Source organism: Pseudonaja textilis, chromosome 1 (assembly GCF_049901715.1).
Source record: "Pseudonaja textilis isolate UNSWEBS1 chromosome 1, rPseTex1.2, whole genome shotgun sequence".
NCBI lineage: Eukaryota > Metazoa > Chordata > Lepidosauria > Squamata > Elapidae > Pseudonaja > Pseudonaja textilis.
This window is the reverse complement of record NC_141990.1, coordinates 5,739,577-5,755,750: the sequence shown is the minus strand read 5'-3', so window position 1 is coordinate 5,755,750 and position 16,174 is coordinate 5,739,577. Positions and strand designations below refer to the sequence as shown.

The following is a 16,174-nucleotide window of genomic DNA, read 5'->3' as shown; positions in this document are numbered from 1 at the left end:
CTAGAACTATGCCGCCTTCCGTCCGATCTAAGTATCGTGTATAAAATCATACATTGCAGTGTCCTATCTGTCAATTAACACTTCAGCTTCAACCATAACAACACAAGAGCAAACAATAGATACAAACTCAAGGTTAATCGCACCAAACTTGATTGCAGGAAATACGACTTCAGCAACAGTCAATGTCTGGAATACTCTACCTGACTCTGTGGTTTCTTCCCCAAACCCCAAAAACTTTAACCTTAGACTGTCTACTATTGACCTCACCCCTTTCCTAAGAGGTCTGTAGGGGGCGTGTATAAGCACATCAACGTGCCTACCGTCCCTGTCCCATTGTTTCTTTTATTTTTTCTTATATGTATCCATGTATTCATAACTATGTTTTTACTTATACCTATTATCTTGTAAGCAATTGACAAACAAAAATGCTGCTTTAGTCTTTGACTAGGTGGCCTTTTGCACTGAGGTGGCTCCTAATTTTGGAGGCTAAACATTTTGCTTCACCTCTTCAGGTCTCCAAAATATGACCCTACAAGGGATACAGGTAGTCCTCAACTTACAATAATTCATTTAGTGACTGTTCAAACTTACAATGGAACTGAAAAACGTGACTTACAACTGGTCCTTGTATTTACAGCCATTTTAGCATTACCACAATTACTTATGACCATCTCCCACACTTACAACCACTGCAGCATCCCCATGGTCGCCTGATTTACATTTGGATGCTTGATAAGTGGTTCATATTTATGACGGTCACAGTGTCCCGGGGTCACGTGATCAGCTTTTGCGACCTTCGGACAAGCAAAGTCAATGGGGAGGCCAGATTTACTTAACAACCGCGTAACAAATTTAATACAACTGCGGTGATTTACTTAACCAATGTGACAGGAAAAGTAGTAAAATGGGACAAAACTCACTTTATAAATGTTTCCGTTAGCAATATAAACTTTAAGCTCAATTGTGGTCATATGTCAAAGACTACCTGTAATGATAACATACAATAATAACATAAAATAAAGTAGCATGGTTTTCTACAGTTGGGCAACAATTTCCTGGGGTTTAAGGCAGGGGCAAGAATCTTTCTTATCATTTGCTACCTTAATGGCTGATTATGTTGCTTAGGATAAATCTGAACTCAGGACGTCTGTTGGTCTCTCTTCTCAAGACTGCATTGATTTAAAGCTGTTCCTGGCCTTCCTGCTCCAGCCACCACCTTCAAAGATGTTTGCCCCATCATAATAGAGAGACAGTTTTTGTCCAGTGGTCAAGACATCAGGCTAGAAAGCGGAAGACAGTGAGTCCCAGTCATCTATGGAGATTCTCAACCATCCACGTCTTGGTTGTCCCAAAGGTGCTTGTCAAGGGGCAGCTGGACTTTCTCATTTTTTCTTTGAAAATGTTTCACTTCTCATCCAAGATTCTTCTGTTCTGATCGGATCAGGGGGGAATGAAAGGATTTATACTCTTTGCAGACAGCTGGTCATTTGCATCCTTTTTAGAGTGTTGTTGAGGCCACTTGGAGGGTTATCTGTGTCCTCGGGTCTTTGGAAGACGTTTCGCTTCTCATCCAAGAAGCTTCTTCTGCTCTGGATGGTGAGGAATGGAAGGATTTATACACCTTGCAGAGAGCTGGTCATTTGCATCCTTTCAGAGCGTAGTTGAGGCCACTTAGAGGTTTATAGGAGTTCTAGTCCCACCTTAGCCATGAAAGCCAGCTGGGTGATTTTGGCCAATCAACAGGAGATGGTGAGTTCTAGTCCGGGTTTACCTGTGAAAGCCGGCTGGATATCTTTGCGGCAGTCTCTCTCACTCTCAGCCCAACCCACCTCACAGGGTTGCTGTTTTGGGGGAAATAGGAGGAAGCTGTGCTGGATATGTTTTGCCACTTTGAGTTATTTGTAAAAATGATACAGGTGGGATACAAACCAACAATTCCTCGGTGATGCATATTGTTCTGCCTGACAGTCTTGCAACCCTAAAATCTTCAGATATGCAGTCAGCTAGTTAAATACACAAGAATTTGATAGAAAAGAGCCTTTTCTTGGCCATCTCCCTTAGACTGCAAGTGCCCAGTCCCCATGGAAAGCAGGCATCCACCTTTTAATAGCCAACCCTAATTGGAATTTTCACTGCAAAGCCACAAAGCAAACTCCCCCATTTTTCTAATTTCGGTCACTTGCGCCTATAAATCTATTGAAATCTGGATTGTACAAAATGTCTTCTCAGGATTTTAAACACAGGCCTGCAAAAAGCTTTTTTAAAGAGTTCTCATTTGGACACGAAATTAAACAGGATCCTTTCAGGGTTTATGACAAAGGGGCAGTTTTGCTCACAGAAAAGCGAGGAAATTCAGTTCAATTTCCCGCATGTAAGGCTGAGGAAGAGTCTTTGGAGTCAGTCCCGGATATGCTTCCCCGCCTAAGCCACAAGCTTTGGAAAGAGCTGACAAGTAGTCCTCAACTTACAACTACTCATTTAGTGTTCATCTGAAGTTACAACAGCACTGAAAAAAGTGACTTGTGAGCGTTTTTCACTCTTATGACAGTTGCAGCAGCCTTGTGGTCACATGATCAAATTTCAACTGGCATGTATTTATTTTGCAGTGTCCTGGAGTCATGTGACAGACTTCTGAGAAGCAACGCCAATGAGGAAGTCAGATTCATTAACAACCCTGTTACTAACAATTAGAATAATAGAATGACAGAGTTGGAAGGGACCTTGGAGGTCTTCTAGTCTAACCCCCTGCCTAGGCAGGAAACCCTACACCACTTCAGACAAATGGCTGTCCAATCTCTTCTTCAAAACCTCCAGTGATGGAGCATTCACAACTTCTGGAGGGAAATTGTTCCACTGATTATTATTAATTGTTCTAAATTTCTCCTTAGTTCCAGGTCGCTTCTCTCCTTGATTAGTTTCCATCCGTTGCTTCTTGTCCTGCCTTCAGGTGCTTTGGAGAATAGCTTGACTGCCTCTTCTTTGGGGGCAGCCCCTGAGATATCGGAAGGCTGCTATCACATCTCCCCTAGTCCTTCTTTTCATTAAACTAGACACACCCAGTTCCTGCAACCGTTCTTCATATGTTTTAGCCTCCATTCCCCTAATCCCCTAAACTGAAGTCATTCACTTAGCCATTGTGGCAGGAAAGGTGGTAAAAGGGGCCAAAACCCACTTAACAACCGCCTTGCTTAGGGACGGAAATTTTGGGGCTGAATTACAGTCATAGGATGAGGATTGCCTATCACTGGCACATGGCAAACCTATGGCATGTGTGCCAGAAGTGGCACGCAGAGCCATCTCTGCGGGCACACGAGCCGTCGCCCTAGCTCAGTTCTACTGTGCATGCGTGCATGCCTCCCGCCAGCTGATTTTCGGGTCTCTGCTGCGCATGCGTGGGGGGCGGGGCACATGCGGGAGACGTGTGCCCATGCGCGGGGCGGGGGGAGAGTGTGGGCATTGCATTATGGGTGCAGGCACGCATGCTCACTTTCAGCGGGTGACGACAGGAAGGATTAGCCAGTACTGGCCTCTCATGTTAAAAAAAAAGAGTTAATTCACAGGCATTGTCCACATTTTCGTTCAACACACAACAGCTCACAAGGCATACGCAACTCCTGTGAGAACCATTGTGTGCAGCGTATTTAATGGACTAAAAATGGCAAATGGGCCAGGAACTTGGGGGAAAAAAATGACAGTACACGGAAGACGGCGATGTGAGGCTAAATTGCACCAATTCCCTCCCCCCCCCGCCCCGTTCTTTTCCCTGGCTGACTGATTTGCAAAGACAAGGGGGCAATCCTTATCAGCAGATTAGATTTTATATCCAATGGTAGCAGAGGGGAAAACAAACCCAGTGGAGGAGACTTTGAGAAGATGGATATTTGGGATGGTAAAACGTCTGCCCCTTGGTTGACACAGAAGTTAAAACAAAAGTTTTTGAACCTGCAATCAACCTCAGACTGTTCGTTCCAGTTCTGTCCTGGCCTTGAAAGGCAGCCGGGTGACTTTGGGCCAATCACCAGGAGAGAGAGAGTTCTAGTTCTGCCTTAGCCATGAAAGCCAGCTAGGTCACTTGGGCCAATCTCCAGGGGACAGTGTTCTAGTTCTGCCTTAGCCATGAAAGCCAGCTAGGTCACTTGGGCCAATCTCCAGGGGACAGTGAGTTCTAGTTCTGCCTTAGCCATGAAAGCCAGCTAGGTCACTTGGGCCAATCTCCAGGGGACAGTGAGTTCTAGTTCTGCCTTAGCCATGAAAAGCCAGCTAGGTCACTTGGGCCAATCTCCAGGGGACAGTGAGTTCTAGTTCTGCCTTAGCCATGAAAGCCAGATAGGTCACTTGGGCCAATCTCCAGGGGACAGTGAGTTCTAGTTCTGCCTTAGCCATGAAAGCCAGATAGGTCACTTGGGCCAATCACCAGGGGACAGTGAGTTCTAGTTCTGCCTTAGCCATGAAAGCCAGATAGGTCACTTGGGCCAATCTCCAGGGGACAGTGAGTTCTAGTTCTGCCTTAGCCATGAAAGCCAGATAGGTCACTTGGGCCAATCACCAGGGGACAGTGAGTTCTAGTTCTGTCTTAGCCATGAAAGCCAACTGGGTGACTTTGGGCCAAGATACTCCCAGCCCAACTCACCTCACAAGTTGGTGGTGGTTGTGGGGGAAAAGAGGAGGAAGGTGTGTTGGATACGTTTGCCACTTTGAGTTATTTGTAAAAATAATAATAAAGGCCAGATGCAAATAAATCAATAAAATACATAAAAATAAAATATTCCAAAGCAAGCCATGGAGATGTCTATGCTTTTTCATGTCCACACACCCCCTTTATTCTTCTCCATCCAGGGCCCCTTTCAAAGACTGGAGCCAGTTCTGCTAACGTCATCCCAAAGTTCAAATTGTGAGATTTTTTTTTTTTTAATCAGTTGTGCGATTGACAGATGTTGTAGTCCTGGTGAGAGGAAACAGGGGGCAAGGAGATTCAGGAAACAGTTGTACTTAATGTCTGATGGGGCTGTTCTGCACCATCCATACCATCCCCTGGTCCAGTGCGCGGTGCTGAGACAAGAGTTGCCAGTGTTATAAATGCTGCCATTAAAATGTCTGTTTTAATTCTGACCTCGGCGTCACAAGCTGAACGTGAACTAAATGTGAACTAAACAAGAAAGGCAGTGGGAAATTGAAAAACAGACTCCATGCAGCTGTTGGACTGGCTGATTCACAAGGACATACTTTAATTTGGCACTAAGAATAGATCCATAGGCTGCCCCCTATGTGACAAGAATAACAGAACAACAGAGCTGGAAGGGACCCTGGAGGTCTTCTAGTCCAACCCCCTGCTCAAGGAAGAGACCCTATCCCATTTCTGACAAATGGGTGTCCAGTCTCTTCTTAAAAACCTTCAGTGATGGACCACCCGCAACTTCTGAAGTTAAAAGAGTTGAGCATCCTGCCTACAAACTGAATTTGGCATGAGTGAGCCTGACACCACAGAATAGCGCTTAGACTTATATACCGCTTCCCAGTGCTTTTACAGCCCTATCTAAGTGATTTACAGAGTCAGCCTATGGCCCCCAACCACCTGGATCCTCATTTTACCCATCCTGGAAGGATGGAAGGCTGAGTCAACCTTGAGTCGGTGAGACCCAAACTGCCAAACTGCTGTCAGCTGGTGATCAGCAAAAGTAGACAGCAGTGTTGCATTTGAGCCACTGCGGCTTACATCTGGCTTACGTCATTTCCCGCAGAACTTAAACCAGGTTTGGGACAGACTTTGGCGAAACATACTATAAAATGCTCATTGGATTAATTAACTGGGGCATCAAAAACCAACAGGTTCATATCCTACATAGCCTCCCTGTAGGAAATTAAAGTAGAACTTTCTAGATCCAGGTCTATGCGTGGGGTCCTTGGTGCTCTCTGAGCTTCGCTGTTTTCTTGCAGACGTTTCATGACCCATCTTGGTAATATTATCAGTTCTTGATAATACTTACTCTTTGTTTATATACAAATGGCTTGCTCTTTAAGTCAAGGAAATAGCAACTTAGACATACAAATTAACAATAGGTGACAGCCTAATAAAGGAAGCACCAATAACATCCCTACCAACGCTAACAGGGCGAGCCAGTTCTATAGAAATAGAGAGCAAACCCCTCACCCTTCTAGAAAAAAACAGGTATTGACTCCCTTCCCTGGGAGGGTGGGAGCATGTCTCAATTTTGGTGGCAGAACATTCCAGAGGGCAGGGGCCACAGCAGAAAAGGTTTTTTTTTTGATCCTGACAAGCTGGAATTCCTTGGCTGACGGGGTCCGCAGCAGGCTCCTTCCGCTGGAGCAAGTGGGGCAGACTAGTCCTACTCGGGCAAGATGGTTTCTTAGATACCCTGGACCCATGCCATTTAGAGATAGGACAATGTTTTAAATAAATAAAAAATATCTCAAAATATTTTCAGCACTCTGGAGTGGCACAACCTGGAGGTGGAGTCAAAAGAAGAATCAGCCTAGAATCCCTAGGTAGTCACAAGTGGACTAAGCCCAACCTCCCTTGAGTTCCATGGACTCTCATCTAATGCCTGGCAAGTGCTAAGTTGAGAAGGTTCCTGTGCATGGTTTTTTTTTTTTTTTAGTAATAAATTAATTGAATAAATGAATTAAATAAATTGAATCTTAACGTGTAGGGCTGGTCTTTTGGGCCTGTCAGTATCATCGCAACAGCTCTTCAAAGCAAGCCGGCATTAATTACTCCTAAATTGCAAGTAAGAACAAGTTTACTGAAGAGCACCGTATCCATCGAAGAAGTAAAGCTATGCTTTTTACCACTTTACTATCTGCAGCATAGCACTTCTCAGGCAATTTCCTTAAAAGCTCAAAGCGTCGTTAGAGACCCCACACACCTACTTCATGGTCTGATTCTGTTGCTCCCCTCTGGGAAGAGGTTTCCAAGTATTTCTAGCAGGACTACCAGATCCTGTAACAGCTTTGTTCCCTAGTCCGTCCATCTGGTAAACTCGCAAGATTTGGTTTTCTCGCCATATACATCTGAACTATGTGTTATTTCTCTGTGTCATGTAATATATAGTATGTGGCTATATGCATAATACTGTTTTTATTTATTTATTTAGTCGTGTTTATGTAATGTATATTGGAGGTGGTAACTTTTTGAGAGCTGTATGAAATGAGATTTCATTTTAATGTATGCCGATCAGTATACATTTAAAGTACAGTAAAGTTATTCTAAGTTTAATTTTTGCCTTGATAGTGTTTCCGATTGTTAGCTGCCCCAGCCTATTTTATAAACAAACAAACAAGTAATCAGGCGTAATAAGGTTATGTCTTATTTATGGACTTCCCAAAAGTCACTTGAAAACCTTTTTAACAAGCAACCCCATTGTTTTGGAGAGCGCTATTATACAATCTATGAAAATAGTCTTTAGAGCCTGTGCAATTGCTGACGGCTAAGTGCTAATGACATTAGTTAAACAGGCATCAATAGTGACCACTTCATAAATGCCACATTCCCAGATGAAAATACATCCTATCAGATTCAAGCGGTTAGGATAGTAAAAGGCAGGAGTTTCCAGGACATTGGCAAAAAGATAGGATAAGACTAATAATCTATGTTGAAATGGCTTCATGAGTCAAAATGTATTTCTTTTATTTATTTAATCATTTTATATATATTTGACCTACCCAGCTCCCTGAGAGAGGGACTCATTCACTCATATGGGACCATTTCTGGTAAAAGAACAAACGTTTGGATGTTCTAATATGCAGAGAAGACACTCTGATGGGGAATCTCTGCCACTTCCCATGATAAAGCCTGCAGACTAACTGATTAAAACCCAGCTCCATCTTGGCCAGTGTTTCTCAATGTGGGCCATTTGAAAATGTGTGAACTTCAATTCCCAGAATTCCCCAGCCAGCACAGCGGGTGCACAGTGTCTAGTTTCATTTACCTAGTTTGGTAATGAAACTTCTGCAAGGAAACAACCAAGCTCAGAGAACACAAAGTCCTCCTCCTCCTCCTTCTCCTTTCTACAAACCCCTCTCCCTTGTAGCACTGATGATGTTACCTAGTTTGGTAATGGAACATCTGCAAAAAAAACAACACAGTTCAGAGAACACAAAGGACCCTACAGCCTTCCTCCTCTCCCCCTTCTCCTCCCCTCCTCCTCCTTATCCCTCTCTTCTACCTCTGATGATGTCAACTAGTTTGGTAATGGAACATCTCCAAAAAACAATCAAGCTCAGAAAGCATCAAGGACCCCACAGTCCTCCTCCTCTCTCCCTTCTCCTCCCCCACACTTCCCCCTCTCTCTTCTAGCACTGCTGATGTTACCTAGTTTGGTAATGAAACATTTGCAAAAAAACCAACAAGGCTCAGAGAACACCAAGGACTCCACGGTTCAACCCTGAGCTGCAAATATTCTCATCTATTGGTACTTCCAGAATTCACACATACCCCAAATTTAGGGGGTGGCCTAGATTAACTGGGGGTGCAAGCTTGTCATGTGTCATTAGACACATCACACAATGAGAAACTGTTATTTTTAAGAGGGAAATGGAATTCTCTTGATGCAACGTAGCCTCCTCTACTGAGAAAATGAAAAGACTACCACTGATTGAGTAGCACCAGCATTTAGAGCAAGCCTTAAATGGCTCATTCTTCTTGGGAAGGCCAAAGCCTACTTGGGAAAGTAGCAGAACTGTGAAGAATTGCTAGATCTGCAGACTTGGCAAACCACACAAAACCAACAACTCATTCAGCCACACAGATGGGACCAGCCGATCTTCAGCTTGTTCGGTTCCAGTTTTAAAAAGTCTTCGATAATGTATGTATATATATTCAACAACTCTAAAAGTCATCTGTCCAGTTCCTGCAGACTGGAGTCTACACCAGTTTAATGTAGCCTGATTTAATCTAGCCATTATTTCTTGTTATCAAGATGAGAGGGGGGGGGGAGGGAGAGGGAGAGGGAAGGAGAGAGAGAGGGAGAGGGAAGGAGAGAGAGAGAGAGAATGAGAGAGAGAGAATGAATGAGAGAGAGAGAATATTCTGGACAGATCATTGCCTACAACATTAATTGCCTGGAGGCCAGTTCATAAACTCCTAAATCAGCCTTCTCCCGCCCCCCCACTTCCACCCCCCAATGGGACAGATTCCTTCCGTCTGTGAGAAGCTCCCAATCTGCAGCCCAAGGCGCCTCTGCCTCTGACGAAACGCTTGAGGATTTACATTTGCAGGTCAGATGTGTTTTTATCAAGGTCACTGTAGCATCCTCAATGTTTGTAAACTGTTTGGACCATTTTAAATAAGGGGGAGGTTTAAATTATTTCTTGCAAAACTTCAAGTAGGAGAACATTCTTGGGAACTTTAGATGGCCTTCTGGCACACCATGAGCTAAAGCACCTTTCGACTCACTAGGTGGTCTAAGCCAGTATTAACAGCCTACTAGGAGTAGTAGGAACTTCAGCCTCAAGGGAACTGGGTTCTGATTCCCTCTCCCCTCGCCTACCAAAGCACAGGATGATCTGGGCCAACTGCTTCACCTAACCAATTCTATAGGCTGCTGTGAAAATAATTGGCTTTATTATACTATCTTATTTGCTTTTTTAAAAAAATATCCTCCTCCTCCTCCTCCATCTTTTAGCTCTTTTGCCCGAAAGTAAAGTTGCTTGACTGAATTTCGTAGCAAATTAAATTCTTCTAGTCCCTGTGAGAGTGGCCACTGCAGGAAACAGCAAGTTAAAATCGTTTGAATTAATACATTAACTGAGATTGTTCGGCATTCTGCTGGGTTCACTTCCCCAAGCCAGGATTCACTTAGCATTCGTGTTGCTAACTTAAAACCTGCAATCATTCACTTAGCAACTGTGGTAAGAAAGGCCGTAAAATGGAGCAAAATGCACTTAACAAAAGTTCCACTCAGCAACAAAAGTGTGGGGCTGAACTGCGGTTGTAAATCAAGAATTATCTGTATGACATAGGAAGCCAATCAAGAAGTTAGCCAGTCCATGTGAGAGACAGTATGGAGACTGCTTGCCCACAAGCCTTATCCAGCTGAGAAGAGAAGGGAGGGGAGAAGAGAGAGGGAGGGGAGAGGGGAGAAGAGTGGAGAGAGGAGAGGGGAGAGGAGGAGGGGAAAAAAGAAGAAAAGAAAAGAAAAAAGAAGAGAAAAGAAGAGAGAAGGCAACCCGACTGCCATTGAGGCTTCAAAGACCACTTTCAGATGGCTTCCCCCTCACTCCCACCTGGGGAAAAATTGGAGTAGAACAGACATCTGAGCTACATCTCCAGGTTAAGCCTTAAGTGGAAAAGGATAAGTGGTATTAAATTTAGGAGAATATTTACACAAACCTCAAGAAATCAAGTAAATTTTTCAAGGGAGGCAGGCAGATTGTTCTTCAAATGGGAAATGACAGAGAAGAGGAACCTTCAATTACCTGACTTTTCAAGTACATTAATGCCCATTTCCTACATTTATTGGCGGTGACATCTTGACCCGATGTAAATTTAATGCTGCCGTTTTCTAAATGTGGTTGGAGAAAATGGGTGCCCTCAGAAGGATCGTTCCCTTTTCTCTTGCTTAATAGCTTTGGTCAAGACCGATCAGGTGGTTCCCAATATAGTAGATTTTCCCAATGTTTGCAAACATACAGCTAGTGCTAGACTTGCAAGTGTTCATTTAGTGACCGTTTGAAGTTACAACAGCACTGAAAAAGGCGACCGATGACTGCTTCCCACAATTATGGCCGTTGCAGCATCCCTGTGGTCACGTGATCAAATTTCACATGCTTGGCAACTGGCATGTATTGAGGGCGGTTGCAGTGTCCTAGGGTTATGTGCAGGGGAGGGATTCAAATTTTTTGAAACCAGTTCTGTGGGCATGGCTTAGTTGGTGGGTGTGGCTTGGTGGTCATGCGACTGGGTGGACATGGCTTGGTTGTCATGTTATTGGCTGGATGTGGCCAATTCAATATCACTCACATTGAGGCACGCATCTCCTTGCCTGGCCTCTCATGACTGTGGGGATGCTGCAACAGTCGTAAGTGTGAAAAATGGTCACAAGTCACTATTTTCAGTGCCACTGTAACTTTGATTGGTCACTCCACACAAGCAAAGTACCAACAAAGGAGGGGGAAAAAACTCCAGAGACATTCCTGAGACAGGAAGTCTAGTCCTTCCAAGAATGTAATAAGGGTTAACGGAGAGGCAATTTCTGTAAGCAACACCAGAATGTTTCCTTCCTGCCTTCCTTACAGGATTAGGCCAGTAATTTCTTCTAACAACCGGTTCTCCGAGCTGCTTAGAATGTTAACAACCGGTTCTAGCGAATAAGTGCTAACTTATTCCCACCCCTGGTTACGTGATCCCCTTTTGTGACCTTCGGACAAGCAAAGTCCGTGGGGGGAAGCCAGATTCACTTAACAACTGTCAGAACTGAAGAAGTTTCTTGGATGAGAAGCGAAACGTCTTCAAAAGTGTGTGGGGGGGGAAGTCCAGTTGCCTTTTGAAAAAAGCACCGCTGGGACAACTGTGTTACTAAACTTAACAACAGCAGTGGTTCACTTAACTACTGCAGGAAGAAAGGTCATAAAATGGGGCAAACCTCACGTAACAACTCTCTTGCTTAGCAGTGGAAATTTTGGGCTCTGTTTATGGTCGTAAGTAGGACTATCTGCAATTAAAAGGAACGGATGCTCTTTTTGGGATCAGGATGGCCGGAGTTGTAGTGGGTGGTCAGAACAGATCCGATAAGAAATGTGGCCTGTGTATTTAGAATCAAAGCAAGAGAGAAGGTTGTTCTGCTGTCGATGTACCATTTTGAACCACTATTTCAGCTGGCTGACAAAGCAAACTCCATGAAAGATTTCAGCCTGATTTCTAACAAGCGAAATGATCCATAATGCACTGCCAGAAAAAAAAAATGCTTACCGCTGGGGTTGAAAGCCATGCAGCAAATGGGCTTCTCATGGGCCGGGAAGTGAGCAACGATGCCGTCACTATCGGAGTCCTCGCTCACCAGCACCTGGGTATCATAGCACAGAGAGTGGAAGGTCAGCAGAGCAACTTACATTTGATTTCATTATACTGGAAGACCAGGAATTCTAAGGATTAAGGCACCAGGCTCGAAAGTGTGAGTTCTAGTCCCGCCTTAGGCATGAAAGCCAGCTGGGTGATTTTGCGTCAATTACAGGAGACAATGAATTCTAATCCCGCCTAAGGCATGAAAGCCAGCTGGGTGACTTTGGGCCAATCACCAGGAGAGGGTGAGTTCTAGTCCCGCCTTAAGCATGAAAGTTGATGGTGAGTTCTAGTCCCGCCTTAAGCATGAAAGCCAGCTGAGTGATTTTGGGCCAGCCTTTTTCCCTCAGCCCAACCTACCTCACAAGGTTATTTCTGTAGGGAAATAAGAGGAGGAAGGTATGTTAAATATCTTTGCTCCCTTGAGTTATTTGTACAAATAATAATGGTGGAATGCAAATATAACAAACAAGCAAATAAATAAATAAAGTATTCCTTTCTTAAGTCATCCAGATAAGAAGTGACACCCCCCCACCACCCCATAAAGATCATTAGGCACAAGAAAAACGACATCTGCTAGCAAAGGGCCTCCTTCCACCAGCTCAAGCATCTTCCACTGGAGTCAATTAGGTGTGGTAAAGGCACTAAGGAGGGTCAGGCCTGGGTAGCATTTCATGTTGCCATGAAATCACCATAGTTAACTTTATTTTTTACAAAAGCCAAACCCACCAAGTTCCCCGATAGTTCTTACTAACTCAAACTTGTCGGAAGGAGGAATCTGACATCATGCACAACCTCTCCTTCAAGTTGGTGTTAACTCTTACTGACCACCTAAAGTTTCTCCAGGGCGAGTGATCTCTAATCGAGACTTAAAATGAATTTTTTGATCGAATCTGTACTATGGGCTCCTCAGTGCTTTCTGAGCTTGGTCGTTTTCTTGCAGACGTTTCATGGCCCAACTAGGTAACATCATCAGGGCTAGAAGGGAGTGAGGTTCGCCCACTCTTTACATACAAGTGGTTTGGCCTATCAGTGAGGGTGGGAGTGTTGATCTCTTGTGGGGTCCTTGGAGCTCCCTGAGCTTGGCTGTTTTCTTGCAGACATTTCTTTAATCAAATAGCTAATATTATCGGGGCAAAACCCTCATTTTCTTACAGCGCCGGGCAATTGCCCTTGTATATGCAGTTGATGGGACATTGTGTTGTGTGAAAAACAGCATTATCCACTTGGCCATCCGACTGAGGTTGAATCTAATGGATCACTGTTGATTGAACTGAATATTCATTGAGGCCATAAATATTCACTGAACTAGTTGTCTTAATCGTCATGGCTAATCCAGAAATCTAATATTAGTGGGGGGCGTTTTCCCTAAGCCTCCTTCAGGTTAGACGTGATACTTTTGGACAACATTATGGCTGGCTATCCAGCCCAACACAGAGATATCATCATTTTGCAAGATGTATAATCACAACAAAGCAGTGGTGGTATTCTACTGGTTCAGTAACTCCAAGGATCATCTGTGCGCATACTGGTTCGCTCCGACAATCAGCTGCTGGGCCTACCTACCTGCCCCGGCTCTATTCTGACCTTTATTTCCTGATTTTGAAGCTCAGCTGCTTCGCCCAGCACAGCGAATTGCCACGCATCAATTGTTGAATATACGGGGAGGGTGCAGGATGGCAGGAGAAGGTCAATAGCAAACCCTCTGCGCGTGCACAAAGCACGCCCACCAAGCCACGCCCACAGGACCGGTGGTAAAAAAACAACAACTGAAACCCACCACTGCACAAAGGACTACTCACAACACACACTCCTGACACACGTAAAAGCACCTCTAAGATATTCTAGCTAAGGTCAAATGTTCACAGGGAAAAGGCTAGCTATCACCAACGGGTAACCTTGGTGGCTCTTCTCTTTTTAATGGAATCCAGCATCAAGCTAGCCTGATATGAGCTTCAGCTCAGTCAGAGCCATTAATCTGCAATGAAAATTTCTACCTGAGAGAAAACAGAGCTCCTTTAATAAAAATTAAGGTAAGGTATTCTTATGTTCAGAGGGAATGGAGGGGAAAGGGAGAGGGAGGGAGGGAGGGAGGGAGAGAGAGAAAGGGAGAGAGAGAGAGAGAGAGAGAAAGAGAGAGAGAGAGAGAGAGAAAGGGAGGGGAAAAGGGAGAGAAAGAAATCTTCTATAAAGTACAGAGGAAGACAAGGAAGAATCATAGGATCACAGAGCTGGAAGATACCTTGGAGGTCTTCTAGTCTAACCCACTGCTCAAGGCATACTTTGCATGGTGTGGGAACTCGAATGGATTTCCAGAAAAAAAATGGGCGTGGCTGAGGGTGGGCGGGACACAGGACTTGTGTCAGAGACACCTGTGCTGACCAAGTGCTAAGGCAGGATTTCCCTGAGACCCTCCCCCACTCTCATTATAATCTCCTTCCTTCCTTCCTTCCTTCCTTCCTTCCTTCCTTCCTTCCTTCCTTCCTTTCCCTTCCCTTCCCTTCCCTCTTCCTTCTCCTTCCTTCTTCCTTCCCCTTTCCTTCTTTTTCCTCCCTTGCTCTCTTCCCATCTTCCTTTCTTTTTCTTTCCCTTTCTCCTTTCCTGTCCCTTCTTGCCTGCTCAAGTGCAAAAGGGGAAACGTTTCTCCTCTTGTTTTCTTTAATTTGCTTTGATAGCCCCTCTGCCGGTGAAAAGGGAGCTCCATTTTCGCTGGCAGAGGGCCGTGAGAGTCCGTCGTGGCCAAAAAACTGGGCGCAGGGAGGCCGGCCCACGCGCAACTCCCCCGAGCTCCATTTCTGCTAAGAGAGGCACCGCGGGCTGGTCTGCTATTTCCAGGCCGGCCCCGTGAGCTGGATCTGGCCCTCAGGCCTTGAGTTTGACACCCCTGTCCTAGAGTCTCCACATCCGTTTCTTTTTGTATTGTGTTGACCAGAACTGGATGTAAACCTGGCCTCACTAAGTGGGGTGTAAAGCGGTACTCTCACTTTCCCTGATCCTGATGGCTTGGGAGGAAGTCAATGGCCGGTCAGTTATCGCTGTCTGTGAAAAGAGTGCAATCATAAATAAACAGCCAATAAAAGCCGACATTGGTAGGTTGATGTTTTATTGTTGGAAGGTCGTTTATCTGTTAAGTGATTGGCCTGAAGCCCAAAGGGTGGCTTTGCTCATAGATTCTTGATATTTGATAGGCCATCTTTGTTGGCTGTGGCTTTTTAAAATCAATTCTTAACCAAATGGGAAATTAAATACTGGTACAATCTGCCTCTCTCTTCTCCCTAATAGATTCCCAGCCTTCATTGTCACAAAGCAACATTTAAAAAATGGGGAGTTTACAAGGGGAGTATCGAGACTTGATCTACAAATCTCTATTTAGGATGCGGCCCTTCCAAAGTTCAACCTTCACAACAAAGTAAAAGCTGCATTTTTAATGAATTCCAGTCCATTTTAAACAGAAACCGACTATTTTGAGGCTCTGAATTGCTCCAGGCTAGTTTACAAAATGGTGGAACAGTACAATAAGAAAAGTATTAAAGGGCCGTATATCTCTCTATTTTAAACATTCAAAGCATCTCACAAGTATTTTTATTTTCTCCCGAATTTGGAGGAGCCCATCTGGGGAAGTTTATCAAGCCTCCAAATTCTACGGGGTAGCAGCAGCCTTCAACCTTTGGGGCACCAGGGACCGGTTCTGTGGTGAGAGGTTTTTCCATGGACCGGAACGGGTGTGGTTTCACGTGGTGCCTGCATCCCATGGATGGGGCTTCGCTTGTTTGTGTGGGCTGGTTTCTGACATGACACGGACCGGTGCCGATCCATAGACCTCGGGTTGGGGACACATGGTCTACAGGGTGGGGGCCAGAAGTGGTATCCAACAGGTTCTGATCAGTTCTGGAGAACCAGTAGTGGAAATTTTGAGTAGTTCGGAGAACTGGCAAATCCCACCTCTGACTGGCCCCGCCCCCTTCTCTTCTCTGCCTCCCATTGAGTCCCAGTTGATTGGCTGGGTCTCCTTTGGTTGCCCTGCACAGGAGAAGGGAGCTGGAAAGCAGGCTAGTGGGGTGGGGAGGGAATGGGGATTTTGCAGTCTCCTTCCCCTGCCACCCCCTCAAAGCCACGCCCACAAAGCCACGCCCACAGAACCAGTAGTAAAAAAAAATT

At 44.8% G+C, this 16,174-nt stretch overlaps 1 protein-coding gene across 6 annotated transcripts in view; it reads right to left on the bottom strand.

The window, feature by feature from the left end:
* The window catches only part of BCAS3 (BCAS3 microtubule associated cell migration factor), a 604,042-nt gene that overhangs the window by 460,572 nt on the left and 127,296 nt on the right, over positions 1-16,174 (bottom strand). For all 6 annotated transcript variants that reach the window (XM_087924910.1, XM_026710222.2, XM_087924916.1 and 3 more), the window contains exon 13: positions 11,927-12,020. In XM_087924910.1, coding sequence (XP_087781036.1) covers positions 11,927-12,020 — 94 coding nt within the window. The remainder of the gene's footprint in view (positions 1-11,926; positions 12,021-16,174) is intronic.